General features: G+C 40.2%; 1 protein-coding gene across 3 annotated transcripts in view; it reads left to right on the top strand.

The window, feature by feature from the left end:
• The first annotated feature begins 435 nt into the window (after window positions 1-435).
• eif4enif1 (eukaryotic translation initiation factor 4E nuclear import factor 1) overlaps window positions 436-21,464 on the top strand; it is a 49,352-nt gene continuing 28,323 nt past the window's right edge. Inside the window, exons 1-4 of one of the 3 annotated variants that reach the window (XM_063031810.1) lie at window positions 436-496; window positions 1,174-1,262; window positions 11,847-11,920; window positions 13,903-14,036. In XM_063031810.1, the coding sequence (XP_062887880.1) occupies window positions 1,176-1,262; window positions 11,847-11,920; window positions 13,903-14,036 (295 nt within the window). In that variant the 5' untranslated portion in view covers window positions 436-496; window positions 1,174-1,175. Of the gene's footprint in view, window positions 497-689; window positions 827-1,173; window positions 1,263-11,846; window positions 11,921-13,902; window positions 14,037-21,464 lie in introns of those variants that run through there. The other 2 variants (XM_063031812.1, XM_063031811.1) reach the window with 2 other exon arrangements.

The raw sequence follows: 21,464 nt of genomic DNA, 5'->3' as shown, positions 1-21,464 counted from the left end.
CAACATCTCAGCTGCATGGATATGTAGACGGCGGGGGTCCATAAACATCCAAAGTGTATTGAGAGGAACCATCCGCGCAAATGCCCGGCCGTCACTGCACACAGAGCACCGCAGAGTGCTGAGCCCCACAGCAACGATGGCGGGATCGGGATCAGGCTCAGGCTGCCCGGCTGATGCCACAGACAGACGCGCCCCTTCTGATTGGCTGAGCAAGGCTCAGTTTTGCCGTTGATTTCATTAGCCTAAAGGTCCTTCACATTTTTCAACTAATATATGGAGTGCATGAAATAGAAACAGTATAAATTAAGTAATTAATAATTAAAATTATAATATTCTATGTATCATTTAATGCAAAATACTTTTAGTTCGAATATATTGGTTTTCCGTGCTTGAGGACAGTCAGGCGCCCGGCGGGCGGTCCGTACATCCGGGCGCGTGACGCGGCTGCGGGGGTTCTTAGCCGAGCGGCGGAGGCGGCTGCTGAGTCCTGGTGGTGGTGAGCTTGGTTTCAGGGTTGCTGCTCGTTTTGGCGCTTGGACCCTGCAGGCTGAGGCCGTTGTTGTTGTCGTTGTCCCCGTCCCCGGCTCTGCTGCTGCTGCTTTCTCGACTGGTTGTGTTCCGCGTTTGTTGTGTGCTTGGTGGAGCTCGGTATCTGGCAGGCTCGGGTTGTCCCGGTGCCTGGGGCCGCTGCACAAGCTGCCGGGTAACCCGGGGAGCGGTTGAGTGTCCTCTTTCCATTTCCCAACACAAACTTTTCCCTTTAATTTCCCTACCTACTCCGCCAGACGCCTAACAAGGAAGATTAGGTGCCTTGTTGCCTTTTCAGGTATGTATTTGCATGTAGGAAGTGGTCTCTCTTTAGTGCTGTGGAAGAAGGGATCGATTTTTGTTTCTTGTAATTGGGAAGTCACTTTTTATTTTGCACATTCTCCTTAGTTCTGAACTAAACGGCCAGAGATATCTTCCAGTTTACCTTGTCTCTTTCGTAGTGGGTAATACATATTTGTGTTGCCCTTGGTTTTCAAGTTAAATGGAATGTTGTATAATGGTTTATTAGCTCGGAATAGATATTAACGGGCCTCTCTTTGTTGGTAAAGTTTCGGATACACTATGTCTGAACTATGGTGCAACAGTTAGTAAATTCTGTTTTGATGTCTTTAAACTTGATGTCAGGCATGGACAAAAAATGGATTGAAGAAAAAGAGCAAGTAAATGATATAGGAAACATGTGTGGCAAGAAGAAACCATATAGATATTCAAAGGTAAGTTGAAATATTTGGAGTTTTTAAATTTAGTGGTTGTAATTTCTAGGAGCTTTAGCTGTTTGTAGTGAAGTAGTTGAGCTAATCTGTTAATTCAGAATTGTATTTTTGTAATTTCAAATTTCTAGTTTTGATTTCATTTTTTGTTTATAATTTAGAATCCAAGTGTAAAATCTCAGTAATTCGGGGATGGCTGTTGGTTTTGACCTGTCAAAGAGCAAGATAAATAAAATAAAAATGCTGTATTGTCAAAAATCAACATCCCAGAAGTGTGTGTTGCATCATATCCTAGCGGTTTAAGATTTCTTCAGGACCTGATAACTGCTTAAATTAATTTGGAACAACCTTGTCATCTCAGTACCTGTTCAGGTTGGGAATCCACATGACAGGATCTTGCATTTGGATTCAGTGCTCTATTATATGAGCATACAAATTAGGTGTTAACCTTTTGGCATTTTTCTGACAATCACTAAAATGTTAATCTGCACTTTTCACCCAGTACCTATTTACTCCCTTGTAACCTTTTATTGCTTTTCAAGAATTTAACAACCTGTGCCTTAACATTTTCAGACACTTTCCCACCCTGTGAGGGAAAAATTCCAAATGGTCATGACTGTAGACAAATCTGCCTTTTTTGCAAATTATTCTTTTGAACAATAATTCCCTTCTTCCAGACTTTATCAAATAATCATTTTGATAGTCACCATCAAGATGCTGTCTCACTTTCTCCTCCTCTCCTCCTTCCCCCTCCCCCGACTATCTTGTATGTTATAATCTGATTGCCTTTTGAGGTTCTTCCCCCCCCCCCCAGTAGATGCTAGTGTCCAAATTTTTCTGCTAAAGATAACAAAGTTGTGCGCTAGCTGTGATCTTGTGAATACCTATAAATTTGCATTTTTTTTGGGGGTGGGGGGAACCTAGATGATGGTGGTAGGTGGAGTTAATGTCAGAGAAATACATACAACATGAAATTCTTTTTCTTCGCAAACATCCACAAAAACAGCAGTGCCCCAAAGAATGAATGACAATTAAGTGCTAGAACCCCAAAGCCCCTCCATGCACAAACAGCAGGAAGGCAACAACCCAACCCCCAACTAACAAAAAAAAACATTGGCGCCCCCCCCACTGAGCACTCAAGCTTACAGCAAAGCATCAATAAAGATGCAGTACCCTAAAGACTACTTATTTACCCAGTAATTTGACATACCACAGTGTCTCTCACTAATAAAGGAAAAAGAGGTGTCCCCATTTCACAGCAAGAGGGAAGGCATAACAAACAACTTGCTGATTCAAGATGATAAAAGTCTGCTGCATTGCTTTTTCTGAGCTCTGCCCGGGAAAGGCTCGGGTCTCTGGACACACAGCCGACAGCTAACCCGCTGCTCCTGATGCTCTGCCTCAGTCAGGGGCACCAGCCTTGAATCAGCCCATCTCCAGAGCCACGAAAATCCGGCATCCTGAAGGCGTGCTGGTTGTCTTGGGATATCAAAAAGCAGCTGGTATTGAGGTCCTGAGTGTGGGTACCGTTCCCGCAAAGAACCAAAGTCAGACTGTAATTCCAGGCCAGGGTCTTCAAAGGAACTTGAAAAAGGGAAAAAAGGAGATATCTAAGATAGAAATAAACCTGTTTTGCATGTAATGAAAAGCTAATAGTGAAACTAATTAAGTCAAATGAACTTTACAGAATTACAGAATCAAGTTCCAATTATGAGTTGATGAGCACCCTTGGTGTATACATCTCTGGAAATTAGCATAATATTTTTGGAAACAAATACTAAATTGTCAGTGCACCTGTGAGGAATGTGTTGTGGGTGGGGCCGTGAGGAAGAGATGCGAGGGCAATGACACCCAAGCTAAACTATTTGTACCAGAGTGCTATTTAGTAATGAGTGCCCAACTGTATGGACTAAAGACAAATTTTCAGTTGTGGCATACTCTGTAGTTTGGTTTATTGATAGCTATTAGCTTTGTGTTGGAAGATGTAAAACACCATGAACAGCAGTTGGAAGCTTACAGTATTCTTCGAGATGAGAGAAGCTGCGGATATTTTAACTAAATCACACCCTTGATGTAATACTTGCTAACAGTATATGGTTCATTTAAAGTTAGTTAAAATTTATATCTGTTAATTTTAAAGCTTTCAGTCAAAGGCTGACAACCCTGCTTTTTTTTTTGGACGGTATACCATAGAAGTTATCAAGTGACCACAGACCTTTAAATAATTATCCATTGATTCACTCATCTGCATCTTGCCTTTACTCTATCAACTCATTCTTCTCTTTCTGCACCACAGGTACTAGCTCTCTCTGCAAATTGCTTTCCAGTTACTTGATCTGATCCTGATTTGACAATTTCAACAACACTTAAAATTCTGAAGCAGTATTTTTTTTGAAACTGATCAAGTTTATCCTTCTGTGGATTTTAAACAATTTGACCCTTTTTCCTTGTCACTGATTACCAGCCTAAAGTCTCTACATTCTCTCAATATTGAAATCCTTGTTATCTGCTCAAGATTGGCCAAAACCTTCTAAACGTCAGCTTATATGCTTTTTATTAATTTGTCCTATCAGCTGAAACTATTTTATGGGGGTTGGGGAGAGAGAAACATCTTTTTTTAAAACCCTTTTTAAAGTAGTGTCTTTCAGAAAGAATAAACTTAGTTTTGCTATTGTCTTTTGAAGTTGGGTTACTATTACCATGTTCATCACATTTCAGGCTTAATAGCAATTTTATACTTGAAATGTGGGATCTGCTCAATACTTTTATTTCTCAGTAATTTGATGTTAGTGGTGCTCCTACATTGAATTTGACAATCTTTGATCAAACATTCAGTCTGTAAGCACAATAGGAACTTAATTAGCCAAAGTAAAATGATTGTTTAACAATTGGTCTTGAGTTTATTAGATAGAATCAACTTTTAATCATAACATTGTTACCTATCTTATTCGCCCATACTTTCCAAATGACAATTTTGTCCTAAAGAATATTTTCTTATCCATTTGTTCATAATAGTTGACCATAAAATGCAGATTGAAAACATGAATTGAGTTATTGATCTGTTTATGAACAACAGCCCCACTTTGACAATGCATATTTCCTGAATTCAGTATAGGTGATATGTTTATCAAACTTGTGGGAGAAAGGTAACTGTGGATACAAGATGTATATTTCCCACCCCTTGATCTTGCAGAGCATTTATTAGATTGAACATGTGTAAGTATAAATTCTGGAACCAAGTCTGCATTGAGCTTTCTAAATCTGTCATCTTTATGCCACTGTATACCTCAGATTGACAATCTGGACTCAAGGTGAGGCTGAACCTCTGGCATGCATGGATAATCGTTAAGAGCTGAGATCAAAATGTGTCACTGATATACTACTTGTAACTACTCATTAGTGATTTAAGATTGTAACTTAAGTAACTTGTAAAATATTGGGCACAGAAACTTTGTTTCAAAATTTCTGTCACACCTGCCATCAAGTAGTCTAATTTTAGACTTTACCCTTAAATGTAAAAATTTCCTGGCTTTAGAAATGCTATATTCTTCCCATCTTGTATTTTCAAGAGTTTAATTAAATTGTCTCTAGACAGTAGGTTTATAACCTGGATTTCTGTTGTCTTTAACCCTGAGTCTGATTTGTTGTAAGCTGAGGACATGCACAATATACATAGCACTGCTCTTTAATGTTCTAGATGTAGTACCACCAGCTGTTTATTGGTTTTGTAGTCTAACTTTAGTCACCCTGTGTATTACTCTCTAGATATGAAAGTTAAAAATCTGTTACCATTTTTTGTACCCACCTGACACAGTAATCATATTGACTGCCAAGATTTCTGAAGCTCTACAGTTTCATGTTAATTTTGAAAGCAGCGATCTACACATCAAGCTTCCTGGTTTAATGAATCCATTTTCCCCTTCTACACCTACTGCTTAAAATGTAACTGGCTTTTAACCAAAGATAGATTTTAGGTATACAAGTATCAACTATACTCGTGGGATAATGTAGCCTAGAGGTACTGAATCCTATTTCTGCAATTTAGCTACCTATCTTTTTTCCCTCTAACCTTCCCTTGCTATTAGTGATTTCCTAGCCAGATCAATTTTTTTTCCTTCTGATCTGTGACCTTCAGAAGACAAAGAAGTAAATCCTAAGGCACCCACAATCACTGGTTTGTTATATAGATTCTCTTCTTCCCCCCCCCCATCAGTTTTTGCAAAGTAAAGCCACCTGTGTAGACTTCAGTGTGTTTCATGGTTGCTTTTGAAGTGCTGCATCCTCTAAATTATGAAGTTGGTTTGAAAGATCAAAGGATTATGAATTGTTTTTACTGTGCAGTCATCAAGAAAACTACTCATCTGTTCTGCTTGTACCAGAGAACCATAGAACATTACAGAACAGAAACAGGCCTTTTGGCCCTTGGCTGTGCCGAACCATTTTTCCGCCTAGTCCCGCTGACCTGCACCTGAACCATATCCCTCCATACACCTCTCATCCATGTACCTGTCCAAGTTTTTCTTAAATGTTAAAAGTGAGCCCACATTTACCACTTCATCTGACAGTTCATTCCACACTCTTACTCTGTGTGAAGAAGCCCCCCCAGTTCCCTTTAAACTTTCCCCCCTTCACCCTTAACCCATGTTCTCTTTTTTTTCTCCCCTAGCCTCAGTGGAAAAAGCCTGCTTGCATTCACTCTATTTATACCCATCATAATTTTGTATACCTCTATCAAATCTCCCCTTATTCTTCTACGCTCCAGGGAATAAAGTCCTAACCTATTCAACCTTCCTCTGTAACTGAGTTTCTCAAGTCCTGGCAACATCCTTGTAAACCTTCTCTGCACTCTTTCAACCTTATTAATATCCTTCCTGTAATTTGGTGACCAAAACTGTACACAATACTCCAAATTTAGCCTTGTACAACCTCACCATAACATTCCAACTCTTATACTCAGTACTTTGATTTATAAAGGCCAATGTACCAAAAGCTCTCTTTACGACCCTATCTACCTGTGACGACACTTTTAGGGAATTTTGTATCTGTATTCCCAGATCCCTCTGTTCTACTGCACTCTTCAGTGACCTACCATTTACCTTGTATGTTCTACCTTGGTTTGTCCTTCCAAAGTGCAATACCTCACACTTGTCTGTATTAAACTCCACCTGCCATTTTTCAGCCCATTTTTCCTGCTGGTCCAAGTCCCTCTGCAAGCTTTGAAAACCTTCCTCACTGTCTACTACACCACCGATCTTTGTATCATCAGCAAATTTGCTGATCCAATTTACCACATTATTATCCAGATCATTGATATAGATGACAAATAACAATGGACCCAGCACTGATCCCTGTGGCACACCACTAGTCACAGGCCTCCACTCAGAGAAGCAATCCTCCACTACCACTCTTCTGGCTTTTTCCATTGAACCAATGTCTAATCCAATTTACTTTCCATGTATACCTAGTGACTGAATCTTCCTAACCAATGTCCCATGTGGGACCTTGTCAAAGGCCTTACTGAAGTCCATGCAGACAACATCAACTGCCTTCCCTTCATCCACTTTCCTGGTAACCTCCTCGAAAAACTCTTAATAGATTTGCTAAACATGACCTACCACGAACAAAGCCATGTTGACTCTCCCTAATACGTCCCTGTCTATCCAAATACTTGTAGAGCCTATCTCTTAGTACTCCTTCCAATAATTTACCTACTACTGACGTCCAATTTACCAGCCTATAATTTCCTGGATTACTTTTAGAGCCTTTTTTTAAATGATGGAACTACATGAGCTATCCTCCATACTCACCCGTAGATACTGACATTTTAAATATATCTGCCAGGGTCCCTGCAATTTCAACACTAGTCTCCTTTGAGGTCCGAGGGAATACTGTGTCAGGTCCTGGGGATTTATCTGCTCGGATTTGCCGCCGCTTCTTCAATCTGTATAGGTTCCATGACCTCACTACTTGTTTGCCTTATTTCCATTGACTCCATGCCAGTTTCCTTAGTAAATACAGACGCAAAACACCCATTTAAGATCTCCCCCATTTCTTTTGGTTCCATACATAGCCAACCACTCTGATCTTCAAGAGGACCAATTTTATTCCTTTCTATCCTTTTGCTGTTAATATACCTGTAGAAGCTCTTTGGATTATCCTTCACCTTGACTGCCAAAGCAACCTCATGTCGTCTTTTAGCCCTCCTGATTTCTTTCTTAAGTTTTTTTTTGCACTTTTTATACTCAAGCACCTTATTTGCTCCCTATACATGTCTCTTCTTCCAGGTGGTTAAGTTTTTTGGTCTATCAGAGATTAAGAAATTCAAATGCAACTTTGGTTAAATTCAAGATGAAATTTGAAATCTTGTATATTAAATACTATGGACTATACATTTTTTTTTGATCTGGCTACCTTTGAAAACAGCAGGATACTCCCAACTGCCAATTGTACATTGGTAACCAAGAGATTGAACAAAAGACCAGCTTCAGCTACCTTGGTAGCTTTATATCACAAGATGCTAGAAGTAAAGTAGAAAAAAAAGAAGAATTGCCATTGCCAGAACCAACTTCCAAAAAATGAAACCCATTTTTACCAAGACACATTTCTATGACAACAAGGCTTAGGCTACTAAAATGTTACATCTGGTCAATCTTGCTGTATGCTTCCGAAACATGGACTATAACACCAGAACTCCAAAGAAACTTAGAAGCAACAGAAATGTGGTTTCTTGGAAGAATGCTGAAAATATCACAGAGAGATAGGGTAACTAATGAGACAGTACTCCAATGTGCTCATACAAAAAGATCTTTAATGAGAACATTAAATGAGAGGAAACTTAAATTCCTGGGCCATGTCATCAGAAAGGAAGAAATAGAATGCCTGACATTACAAAGCTGTATGCCTGGGAAACGTGGTAGAGGAAGGCGAAGAAAATATATGGACACTGTGAAAGAACCAACAGATCTAAGGGTGTGAGATATCATTGACACTGAAGGATTGTTCGATGTGGAGAGCCATGATTGCCTAAGTGTGTAACGCGCAAGGCACATGAAGAAGACCCTTGAAAATGCTGTATCTTTTTAAACACCTCCCTCACCACCCTTTGGAGGGCCATTGCTCAGTACTGTGCTATGCTTGTAGTACTTGAAGTCCATCCAAAGTTACCACCTTAAGTATGCCAAATGGATTTGAATTGACATGACATATTTGCATTTTACCAGCTGATTTAAATGCTACAATGAACTTGTGTCCTCCCAGCCTCCTCTTGCTGAAGCCTCATCTCGTTTTTCTGTGCTTCACTTGTGCATTCAAGACAAAACTACACAGGATTTTTGGGGCCTGTCAATGATACCTTCACATTATAGGAGACTTAAGTATTAACGGTAAATAGGAACTAAGTTAGGCTGAAGGGATGTCAAAGATCAGCTTGGTCATCAGGAGTCAGACCAGGCATAAGTACTTTGTGAATGTAGTAGCATAGTGGTTAGCACAACACTTTATAGCATCAGTGACCCAGGTTCAATTCCCACTGCTGTCTGTTAGGAGTTTGTACATTTTCCCTGTACATTGGATTTTCTATTGTGCATTGGTCATTGTAAATTATCCTGTGATTAGGCTAGGGTTAAATTGGGGGTTGCTAGTCGATACAGCTGAAAGGGTCTATGCTGTGTTGTCACTCAATAAGTACATTTTTTTAAAAATTGTTTTGCTTCTCCCATATGAGATCAAATCACAGTAACACATTGCTCTCAGCCATTTATTGTCTATGTACAATGGAAATAGGGCAGGGTTTTTGGACTAGATAACTTTCTGACTGTTGCTGAAAACTTGTGCTGTTCAGTGCACTTCAGCTGAACAAGGTTAAATGGTGTGAAAGTGTCCCTTCCCCAAAAAACAAGAATTGTAATGCGACAAATTGTCAGTGTATTGCAATCTACTAGCAAATAGACTCAATCAGGTTTATTTTCACCAATGTGTCACTGGAGTATGTTTTGTGGCTGCAGTGCAAAACAAAAATGACTAAGTGCAAAAGAGGGAGGGGAAGAAGCTGTTCCTCTAATGGTGAGTATGGTGTTTTTTTTTTTTAGGTTCTTGTATATCTCTCCAGTGGTAGTAATGAGAACATGGCATGTACTGAATGATGGCAGTCCCTGATGATTGTGCTGCCTTTTGAAGATGTCCTTGATGGTAGGGAGGGGTGTGCCCATCAAGAATGCTGTGTCAACCATGCTATACAGTGTGTGCATTCGCACCGCCGTACCAGGCAGTCTTGCAACCAGTCAGACTGGAAAGTGTTATTGATAGTGCTAACTAGTGGTGTTTTGAAATGCCTGTTCACTGATGCTTAATTTGCTTTTTGTTTGGATCTTTGGCTTTCTCATTCTAATTTTGGTTAAAATCTGGATAAAACTGAATTAGTGAGGTAAAAGTGGCTACTCTTGTCATATACTACCTCAAAGACTTTCCAAAACAAGTCCAGTCCTCAAACAGAAGCCCTGGATTATCTAAGAGATTCAATCTGCTGAGGGCTAGATCAGTGGCGTGTTCAGGACTGGAAAACCCCTTTGGCTGAATCAAAGGTGCTGAGGAATCAGCATATAGGAGGGAGATTGTTGTGGCACCATTCAACCAGATTTTCAATAGTCATTCTTTATTGATCCCGGGGGAAATTGGTTTTTGTTGCAGTTGCACCATGAATAATAGTAATAACACCATAAATAGTTAAATAGTAATATGTAAATTATGCCAGGAAATAAGTCCAGGACCAGCCGATCGGCTCAGGGTGTCTGACCCTCCAAGGAAGAAGTTGTAAAGTTTGATGGCCACAGGCAGGAATGACTTCCTATGACACTCTCTGTTGCATCTCGGTGGAATGAGTCTCTGGCTGAATGTACTCCTGTGCCCACCCAGTACATTATGTAGTGGATGGGAGACATTGTCCAAGATGGCGTGCAACTTGGACAGCATCCTCTTTTCAGACACCACCGTCAGAGTCCAGTTTCATCCCCACAACATCACTGGCCTTACGAATGAGTTTGTTGATTTTTTTTGGTGTCTGCTTCCCTCAGTCTGCTGCCCCAGCACACAACAGCAAACATGATAGCACTGGACACTACAGACTCACTCATTTCAGCAGAAACAGCTGAATGTCAACTGCAGGAAGAATAAGCTAGAGGTTCACAAGCCAATCGTCATCAGGAGATTGGAAAGGGTCAGAAAGTTTAAATTCCTTGCCATTATCATATCAGAGGATCTGTCCTGAGACCAACATAAATGCCATCACAAAGAAGGCACAACAGTACCCCTACTATCTTAGATGTTCATGTATACTTGGCATGTCACCAGAAATTATGAGAAACTTCAGTAGATGCATGAGAGTATCCTAACTGGTTGCATCACAGCCTGTAATAGAAACACCAATGTCCATGAATGGAAAAGTCTACAGAAAGTGATGGATACAGCCCAGTCCATCACAGACCCAATCCTCCTCACCATTGAGTGCATTTACTTGGAGTGCTGCTGCAAGAAAGTAACATTTATCATCAAAGACCCCCACCATCCAGGAACATGCTGTCTTCTCGCTATTGTCATTGGGAAGGAGGTACAGAAGCTATAGTTCCCATACACCAGCTTTGTGTACAGTTATTGCCCTACAACAGTCAGGCTCAGGACGTGACATGAGTAACTTCACTCTCTGCAACTCTGAACTGGTTCTACAATTTTCACAACTTGTGTGTTTTTTTTGTTTTTTGCACAATTAGTCTTTTGGTTGGTCTTTATCTTTGCTGTAGCCATTGATAAGCTGTATTTTAACTGTAAATGCCTGCAAGAAAATGATTCTCAAGTAGTATAAGGTAATATGTACTTTGATAACAAATTTTACTTTGTCTTTGAAATATTATTAGACTTTTAAGTGGGAAACACCTAGCTGAAATTTTACTGTGCATAAAAGGAGATGCATGTTTGTTAGAGATGTGGTCTATCACTCTGCTGGAGTATTGCTGCAGGTGAATATCACCTTAAATCTTCCAGCATGGATTGCTCTGAGCACTGGCAAATAAACATTTTGGAAGGATGCTTTACCCTGGTTGGTACTGGTCATCAATGTTAATGCTGCATTTAGCCAGGAGACTGATGTACACAGTTTACTAAGTCATTTGCCTTGCTCCCTACAGTGCTAGAAAATGTATGAGCAGCAGATGCATAGAAATCCCAGCATCTTATTACTCCATTATTCTGGGCAATGTCTGTCATTACCCTTTAAATCCTGGAACTCCCAACCCAACTGCACAAGTATCCTTTACCTGAAGGTAGCAAGTAATTATGTGTCAACATGGAGAAATGGTAATAAATTTAGACCTTGCCAGTGAGGTCAGGGTTATTACAAAGATATTATTGTCATAGACTTCTCTTCCCCAAAAAAGACAGGCAGCTTGATAACCAAGCAGTATATGGCTTTTTGTAATGCTGAGTAATGTGGAGCTAGTTTGATATCACTTCTGTAGAGGTACATTAAAGAGATTTAACAGATCTGTTTGCCATTGTGTCTAAAACATAAGATTTTAATTGTTTTCCATTTTTGTTCAGGAAAAGCTACTTGAAATCAAAGAGTACCCATATGCAAAACAAAGACCAGCATGTCTTTTGGAAAAATATGACAGGTAAAGAGTGTGTACTTTTTGATTGCAATGAGATTATTTTAACTTTGTTTAAACTTTGCAGTGAAAAGAAGTTCACTTTCTGCAGAAGCGTACTGATATAAAATGGAAGCATAAGTGGCTTAAATAGTATTTTCCGAGGTGGAAATGCTTAAGGTGAGCACAAGTTGAATGAGGGAAAAGCTTTCAAGAGATTAGTGAGACATGGTTTTTCTTTCCCAACAGCATAGGAGATTGCAGGGAAACATCATAGTATATAAAAATTAAGCCAAGTAGGTAGCTGATCAGTGTTTTTCCTGGAGTAGGAAGTCTAAAGCTAGAAGGCATAAGTTAAGTTGAGAAGTTGGGGGGGGTGGTGGGGAGGAAATTAAGAGGGCTTGAGGGGTTTACTAGTCTTAGAAGGTAATCAGTATTTGAAATAAGCTGCCAGAGGAAGATTTAATTGCACCTGATTTAGTGTTTAAAAGACACTGATATGTACCTGCAAGCTACTGCTAGGTTGCAATGTTTGAGGCATTTAGACAAACATAAACAGGCAGGGAATAAAAGATTATCAGGTAGATGGGATTAGTTGGTTACGATAGTTGCAGACAAGGTGGGCTGAACTGTTCTACATTCTAAGCATGGATGTTGGGATGTCAAAACTAGAGCAAACATTTGAAGCTTGGCAGCAAGAGGTACATAAATGTACCTATCCCCAAAGCAATAGTTGATTATAACTTTTTTCAAAGCCTCCAAATGAAGATGTTGCATTGTTAAAATGAAATCTAAACTGAACACTTTTGAAAAACCAGGGAACACATCAGGTTCACAGACAAACTATAGAAAGATGATAGCAAACCAGCAATGAAAACAATGTGTGGGCAAAATGTTGAAAGGCATGGACAGAGTGGATGTGGCAAAGTTGTTTCCCATGATGGGGGAGTCTAATACGAGAGGGCATGACTTAAAGATTGAAGGGCGCCCATTCAGAACAGAAATGCAAAGAAATTTTCTTAGTCAGAGGGTGGTGAATCTATGGAATTTGTTGCCACGGGTGGCAGTGGAGGCCAAGTCATTGGGTGTATTTAAGGCAGAGGTTGATAGGTATCTGAGTAGCCAGGGCATCAAAGGTTGTGGTGAGAAGGCGGGGGAGTGGGACTAAATGGGAGAATGGATCAGCTCATGATAAAATGGCGGAGTAGACTCGATGGGCTGAATGGCTGACTTCAGCTCCTTTGTCTTATTGTCTCAAATAACCAATTTATAAACTTGGATTAGTGAGAAACTAATGTGGGAAATGTAAAAATTGTCCATTTTGACAAAAAAGACAGTATCTAAATGGCATTAATTTATGTAACTGGAGATGCAGAGGGATCTCTGTCCTAGTGCAAAAAAAAGTTAGCATGAAGGTAGAAGGGACATTAATAACAGCACTTTTATTAAGAGGGGAGCTCTATAGGGTAGTAATTGTGGTTCACTTTTGGGAATTACTGAGACCAAGTCCAGTGGACTGTGTCTTAAGTAGGAAAGTTAATATTTTAGTAGTTTGGAGAAGATCTTCTGCAACACTTCTTGAAATGAGATTATTACCTTGCAAACAACAGGAACGAAGGGTCTTGGCCTGAAATGTCGACTGTACCTCTTCCTAGAGATGCTGCCTGGCCTGCTGCATTCACCAGCAACTTTGATGTGTATTGCTTATTACCTTGCAACTATTCCTCATTTTTTTGGAGTTCAGACTAAGTGCATATTTGATTGAGATAAGATCTTGAGGGATATTGACTGGGTGGATATGGTGAGGGCTTCTCATTTTGTGCAATGATCTGGAACTGTTACTGTTCAAAACACAAGTATTTAATTTTTTTTTGAGTGTCTTGCAGTTTCAGGTTACCAATGAATTAAAATGAAAAAGCATTTGTTTTAATTCAGCATATTACATAATCAAGCTATCTTCAGTCTTTTTTTCAATGTACTGAGTAACTTTTTAATTGGTATTTCTCTAGTGAAGGCATCTGGGATCCTGAAAAGTGGCATGCATCCTTGTATCCCAATTCTGGCAGGAATTCGCCACTAGATGGAACTAAGAAGGACTGTGCTTCAGATTTGGAGAGAGCAGTTCTCAAGCGAAGAATTGCAGGTGATTCTTGTGGAAAACAATAAGTCAATTTTATTTGTCAGTTTATTTTCCAGCTTGTTTCTATTGAATCAACTCCATCTTGAGTATAGTGTTTGGCTGGCTAAATAATGAATTGAGAATCAATTAAGGATCAAGATTACATGGGATGTACAGTGCAAAGTTGTATTTTTTTTGGTGATTATTTTTATCTTGTGATCAGACTCTGGTTCCCAAATCAGATGGTAATATTGTAGCTAATGTCCCACTTCACATATCAGACTGAGTTGAGTGAACCTGGAAAGCACAGATCTTGGCATGCAAGTTTTTAGGAAGGTGATTGATTTAATAAAAATGGTATGGCGGGCAATGCTCCCTCTGAGGTGTGTACACGCACACACGTCTTTTGCTACTAATGCACAAAGGAATTTAAACTGTGCACAAAAGCTGGTCACTCTCTACCTCGTTGGTATATTTCACAATCACATTTCCTTTTCCGGTTTCTGATGCGGATAGTGTTGATAGTGTGGAGCTTGCAATGATTTGTCTGCAGATTTTAAAATTGGCTTGTCTTTTATACTGAATTTTATTGAATAAATTGTTGATGCACTAAGTTGAATTCCAAAGAGGCCAAGGGCATGAAGCACAAAAGAACTGCTAATTCATTTAAAGTAGAATGGATTAATAAAACAGAAACTGCAACATCAAAAGCTCATGAGGTTAGGAACGTGCAGCTACGAGAAATATTTATGTACAACACAGAAATTGGTATTATGAGTGTATTGTCACGATGCAAAAATTGCTGGAGAATTCATGTGGGAAGAACTGGAGTGATATTTAGAAACTTTTTAAAGCAATATTTGGCACACAAATCACATGCTGTGCAATCCGGCAAGAAAATCCTTGACAGGCCTGCAGATGAGTGAGAGTAAAAACAATCAAGAGGAGATCAAAGTTGTGGGGGTTTTCCAGCTGTTAAAACGAATACCGAAATATAAAAATCAGTATGCACTTGTCACTGGGCAATAAATTACGCTGGTCATTACAAATTGGAGGGAACATTGATGTCAAACACATGGGAAATATTTGAAGGGCCTAATTAATCTGCTGGTTCTAGCCATGAGCTCCTTTTCCTAGGTGGATTCATCTTTGATTTTAAAATCTACAGTAATTTTGACAGGTAACTCAATCTGAGGTTATAAATTTCTTTCATAGATTCATCACAAGTATATTGGCATTGAAACTTTAGTTTTTAATTAAGATGAATGTATAACATTATTTTTCAAATGTAACTATTAAAATATCCTTTAGAACTCAGCAGCCAATCTTCCTTGTAACTTTTTAGCAGGCATTTTGTGCTCTTAACAAGAGCGACAGCAAGGCTGGCTCAGATAGGGAATAAAATGAAGGGCTGCCTCATCGAAGGTGCTCACAGTTGAAGTGTTACATCGAGTAGGTGTTGATTACCTCTGTTTTTGATTCTCAGTGGCGTGGGTCTTTGGGTGTTGTGATCATCAGGTTTTATTGTGAAGTACCTGTACATATGGCTATGGAAAAGTTACTGACCTGTACACTCCATTCTCCATTTTTCTCTGGGCCCTGTTTTAAGCTGGTTCTCTGTCTTCAGGTTACTGTGTCTTTTCAACTTGAAAGTTCTTCCTTTTCATTTTAGGAATGCTTTGTGTTTGCAGTTAGTTCCTTTTATTTTAGTCAGACTTGATAAACTTTGTTTTTCTGAAAGAAACCAGGACTTAATTCCTGGATCGAATTTTGACAGACCTTGGGGTAGCTCCTAAGCTGTGGACTCTGGCTCCTGCAGGCTGGGAATTGATAAAATATTGTTTGTCAGCAGAAGAGCTAACTTAACTCCATCTCAATGAAGAAAAGCATATTGCAGAGGACCTTGTTCTGCATATATAATACTTATCAAGAAAGGAGACCAGTCCAACTCTGAGTGGATCTCCCTGCTTACTGCCATAGGGAAAACCATTGCTAGAGTTTTACCTGGGCTGTTCCTTCCTGAATCCTGTGTGGAAGGAACTTGGAGGCACGTAATCTTCACAAAATAACTCAAACGAAAGGGAGCAGCACCAACCTTTAATTCCATCTATTGTCCACAGAAATGTCTCCATCTTGTTCATTGCAAGCCATATAAAGCCGTAGTGTGCCAACAACAACTGTTTTTGCTTGTGAAGACTAGTGTCCATAGGTGCTGCCTAGCCTGCTGAGTTCTTCCAGCATTTATGTGTTGCTTTGACTGAAGCATGTCTGGATGGGTTTTGCGTTCATAATTCACAAAGCAAAAGAGCCTCTACCAACCTTGCTTTGCTGCACAATATTTCACTTCTGACAGTAGATTTGCAGAAGACTCTTGAAAATGTGGACTTTTTTTCCTAGACTTGGGAGTGTCTTCAGTAAAGGCAGATTAATTCACCACCTCTGAGCTATTAAGGGTATTTAAGATGGAACACATCTTCAGGCACATTAGACTGCTTGTACAGATGTTATGCTTTCCTGTTCTATGTAATCTGCTTGTTTGGGTTACTGTTGAAGAGGAGAGATAGGAGAAATGTGTGCCACCCAATCAGGATGAGTGGATTTAGGGGAGGTTTCTCTGGTGAGGGACTAGGGTTGGGCTTGGGCTTTTGAGAGGGGAGAAGAGGTTGGAGGAGTCCATAAGATATAGGATCAGAAGTAGGCCATTTGGCCGATCAAGTCTGCTCTGTTATTCAATCATGGGCTGATCCAATTCTTCCAGTCATCCCCACTCCCCTGTCTTCACCCTATACTCTTTGATGCCCTGGCTAATCAAGAACCTATCTATCTCTGCCTTAAGTCAACCCGGAGTGGGGCCGGGATTCAAAGGGGAAACCAAGCTTCAACTTGTGCAACACACTTCAAAGTTGCTGGTGAACACAGCAGGCCAGGCAGCATCTCTGGGAAGAGGTACAGTCGACGTTTCGGGCCGAGACCCTTCATCAGGACTAACTGAAGGAAGAGCTAGTAAGAGATTTGAAAGGGGGAGGGGGAGATCCAAAATGATAGGAGAAGACAGGAGGGGGAGGGATGGAGCCAAGAGCTGGACAGGTGATTGGCAAAAGGGATACGAGAGGATCAAGGGACAGGAAGCCCAGGGAGAAAGAAAAGAGGGGGGGACCCAGAGGATGGGCAAGGGGTATAGTCAGAGGGATAGAGGGAGAAAAAGGAGAGAGAGTGCGTGCGAGAGAGAAAGAATTCAACGTGCTTGTTGGACTGTTTTATTCAAAATGGGCCCTTTTTCTGCTTTACTAATCCTTCAGTCAAATTAAGAATTATAGCTAAATCTTTTAATTGTATGCAGTGTGCTGTCTGTTACTCAATGGGACTTGTAATGGTAATAAAGCACGTAGCATCTGCACATACAGGGAGAATTGGGGGGACTTGCACTTCAATCTCCCATGTTTGGCGGGGCCGGAGGGTGTCTTCCCCAGACTAATGCAGCCGACGGAACCAGAGTATTACACAGATTAAACCTCAGTCCTTTGTAAGAAAAGCAAAGGTTATTGGAAATACTTTATACTTTATTGTTGCCAAACAATTGATACTAGAACGTAAATCATCATAGCGATATTTGATTCTGCACTTCCCGCTCCCTGGATTACAAATCGATAGTAAATATTAAAAATTTAAATTATAAATCATAAATAGAAAATAGAAAAATGGAAAGTAAGGTAGTGCAAAAAAACCGAGATGCAGGTCCAGATATTTGGAGGGTACGGCCCAGATCTGGGTCAGGATCCATTCAGCCGTCTTATCACATTTGGAAAGAAGCTGTTCCTAAATCTGGCTGTACGAGTCTTCAAGCTCCTGAGCCTTATCCTGGAGGGAAGAGGAACAAAAAGTGTGTTGGCTGAGTGGGTCGTGTCCTTGATTATCCTGGCAGCACTGCTCCGACAGCGTGCGGTGTAAAGTGAGTCCAAGGACGGAAGATTGGTTTGTATGATGTGCTTCGCCATGTTCACGATCTTCTGCAGCTTCTTCTAGTCTTGGACAGGACAACTTCCATACCAGGTTGTGATGTACCCTAGAAGAATGCTTTCTACGGTGCATCTATAAAAATTAGTGAGGGTTTTAGGGGACAGGCCAAATTTCTTTAGTTTTCTCAGGAAGTAAAGGCGCTGGTGGGCCTTCTTGGCAGTGGACTCTGCTTGGTTGGACCAAGTCAGGTCATTTATGATATTGACCCCAAGGAACTTGAAGCTTTTGACCTGTTCCACTTGCGCACCACTGATGTAAATTGGGTCGTGCAGTCCGCTACCCCTTCTGAAGTCAACAACCAATTCCTTCGTCTTGCTGATGTTAAGGGATAGTTTACTGTCTTCGCACCATGCCACTAGGTTCTTAAATGTTCATGTGGGTAATACATTGTAATTAATATTTTGTTTTTTAAAAAAAGAGGTTTCTTCTTTTTGCTTGTAGTAAGGTCAGTTTCTGAACCACTGAAATAAACCTGACTTGAGTGTTAACCTTGGTTTACACTCTGGTAGATTCTCTCTGACCCAAGGACAGCGTTTTCTTTTGAGTGTTTTCTCCATCCTGCTAACAATGGGATGCTTAAACCTTGATTTGGTTCTGAAAGAAATGTTAAGTTTGCTAGAATTAATTTGCCTCCTTGGGTTTCCAAAATTGCTTAATTCTTCCTTTTTTAGCTACTTGGAAAGAACTTTAGTCTTTAAAGCATACTTGCATCTTCAGTAAGTTTACGCCTTGTTTTAATTGTTTTAATTTCATAAAATGTTATCTTTGGTGGACCTTCAGATCGATGGAAGACTTTATGTCTGATCCAGTTTGGATTTTTGAGGTTCTTGTAGTCTTTTGTCCATTTTCTAATAGTAACTGTATTAGGTATCTGACAAAGCACAGAATGATGATTAGGAGTCAAGTGGACTCTTTAATTTGAGTAATATTTGGCCCTCAGCTAGATTTTAAAGAATAAGAACAGATTAGATTATTTTTCCAGCGGGTGGGTCTCAGGGATTCAGTGGAGTTGCTTTTAGTGGTATGGGATGCCGCAAGTCATTTAGGTCTAAGTGTATAAGGGAAGGTTTAATTATTGTCCTGTTGACAAGGTGTTTTGAGCTCTTCAACTTGCCTCATCCGTTGTGATAATGCAAATTTCATTTGCTTGCTTCAGACCATTATATCTTGCTGTTTCCTATCCAAACACCCTTTTTTAAAAAATAGTAATTGCATGTCTCTACTGCCACCTCTTGCAGCTTGTTCCATACCACCTCCACCTGAATTCCCTCTGGGTTTCTCTCTTCTGTCTTTAGCCTTCAAGTCAGACTTTTCACCTCCAGAGCTTTTACGCTTTCAATATCCCATATTTTATTGCTGTAAAGTCATCCCATAACCGCTCCTATTTTTAAGTGAATCTTAAGCCCACCTTGTCCAGTCTCCCTGTAATTACTCCATTTCCAGGCAACATCTTGGTGAACTTCTGTAGTGCATTGGCACTACTTCCTTCCTGTAGTGTGGCAACCAGAACTGCACAACTCTGTAGAAACAGTCAAATCTATATATTTTACAGCTGCAATATGACGTTCCAACTCCTATTCTCAAGGTCTCTGCTAGTGAAGGCAGGCATAGTGAATGGCATTGTCATTACCTTATCCACTTTCAGGGAACTTTGGGCTAGTACCACTTGATCTCTGTACACCAACACTTCCAAGGTGCCCATCATAACTCTGAAGCCAAATTTTGTTGGGACATAAGTCCAGACAAAGGACATATTAAACTTTATTTTTGCCACTTCTGTGCCCAATTTTCCAGTTCATCTGTGTTTTTCTTAACCTTGCTCTCAATTTTCATATCACTGACAGACTTGCAAATCAAACACTGTACCTTTTTTGTCAAATCATCTCTATACTGATCCCTACCATTGGTTAAAGACTTCCAGACATCAAAACTACCCTCTGCCTCCAATCACTCCAGCCAACCTTTGAACGTTAATTTTTAGTTAAAATATGACCTTGTCAATCACTTGTGGCAAAGCTAGACCTAACTTTCTGTAGGCTAGTGTTGAGTAATCTGTCATTGGCAGTGATAGTTGGAGGTCTAGACTTCACCCAGTGGTTGTTGACTACCTGTTTTGTGATGCTGACTGTTCACAACTCTAGGATGGGGCTTTCAAGTGTTTGAACTTGTGATTGGCTGTCAGCCAGTTGCTCAGCCTTTTCTATACCCAACTGCTCTTCAGATATAGCAGGAGGTAACAGTTAATCTTTCTGCATGATTCAGTTCTCATCTGAATGATTGTTAGCGTGAAACATTTAAGTTTCCCTCTTGCCAATGCTGCTTAATCTGTTATTTGGGGCATTTTCTGTTAATTAAATTACTGACACTGGAATACAACCTTCTGTTTTTTTTCATCTTCATGGAAAGAAATGTTTTTTCCCCCAGTCCAGGCTAATGTACTTGATCCTGTGAAAAGGGCCAGTAAACCAAATTTAGTTGAGGGGTTAATGATGAACCATGGCTATCCAGCCCATTTTCTAACGTAAACATGAGGAATTCTGCAGATGCTGGACTGACGAAGGGTCTCGGCCTGAAACGTCGACTGTACTTCTTCCTAGAGATGCTGCCTGGCCTGCTGCGTTCACCAGCAACTTTTATGTGTGTTACATCCCATTTTCTATATCATTTTGTGCTTGTTAAAGATAAACATATCCCACTTCATCCACTCTTTGATCAAACCATTTGTTTCTTGTTTTTCATGTAATGAGTTGGTGTATTAGATTTGGAGTTTGGGTTATACTGGCATTGATGGAAAATTGATAGGCAAGATGAGGAATGTCAGGGTGGCAGATAGTGCTGCAGCCCCAACTTTGACATCATTTAGGAGTGAACCATACACTTAAAGTGGCATGAATTAGGGTGGGCTTGTGAGGATGCACTGTTGAAGAGTTTGAATGAGTGGACAGATAGATGATACGTGCTTTACAATGGATAAGTGAAGTTGTTAACTTTGTTAGGGAAAAGCCAAGGCTGAATATTATTGAGTAGGGGACTAATTAAAAATGGATCTCATTGTCCTTTACATGAGTTACTGAAAGCAAATGTGGAAGTCTGCAAGCAGTTGACTAGAATCTTTCATTAACTCTTTTATTTTGAGGTTTTCAGTGCAGAACCAAGGATGCCCAGCAGATTATCGGCATCCAATTGCCCACCATTGAGAACGTCTGCCATAAACGCTGCCTAGGCAGGAAAGAAAGCATTATTAGGGATGCATCTCACCTTAACCATGGACTTTTTACTCTCCTCCCATCCGGTAGGCGCTACAGGAGCCTCCGCTTCCACACCAGCAGGCACAGGAAGAGCTTCTTCCCTGAGGCTGTGACCCTGCTGAACCTTTCATCACAGCGCTAAGCAGTATTGCATCCGTATGGTACTGTCTCAGTACTTTTATATTTG

Source organism: Mobula hypostoma, chromosome 23 (genome assembly GCF_963921235.1).
Source record: "Mobula hypostoma chromosome 23, sMobHyp1.1, whole genome shotgun sequence".
Lineage (NCBI taxonomy): Eukaryota > Metazoa > Chordata > Chondrichthyes > Myliobatiformes > Myliobatidae > Mobula > Mobula hypostoma.
Note: the sequence above shows the minus strand (reverse complement) of the source record. Positions and strands in the feature narration are given on the sequence as shown.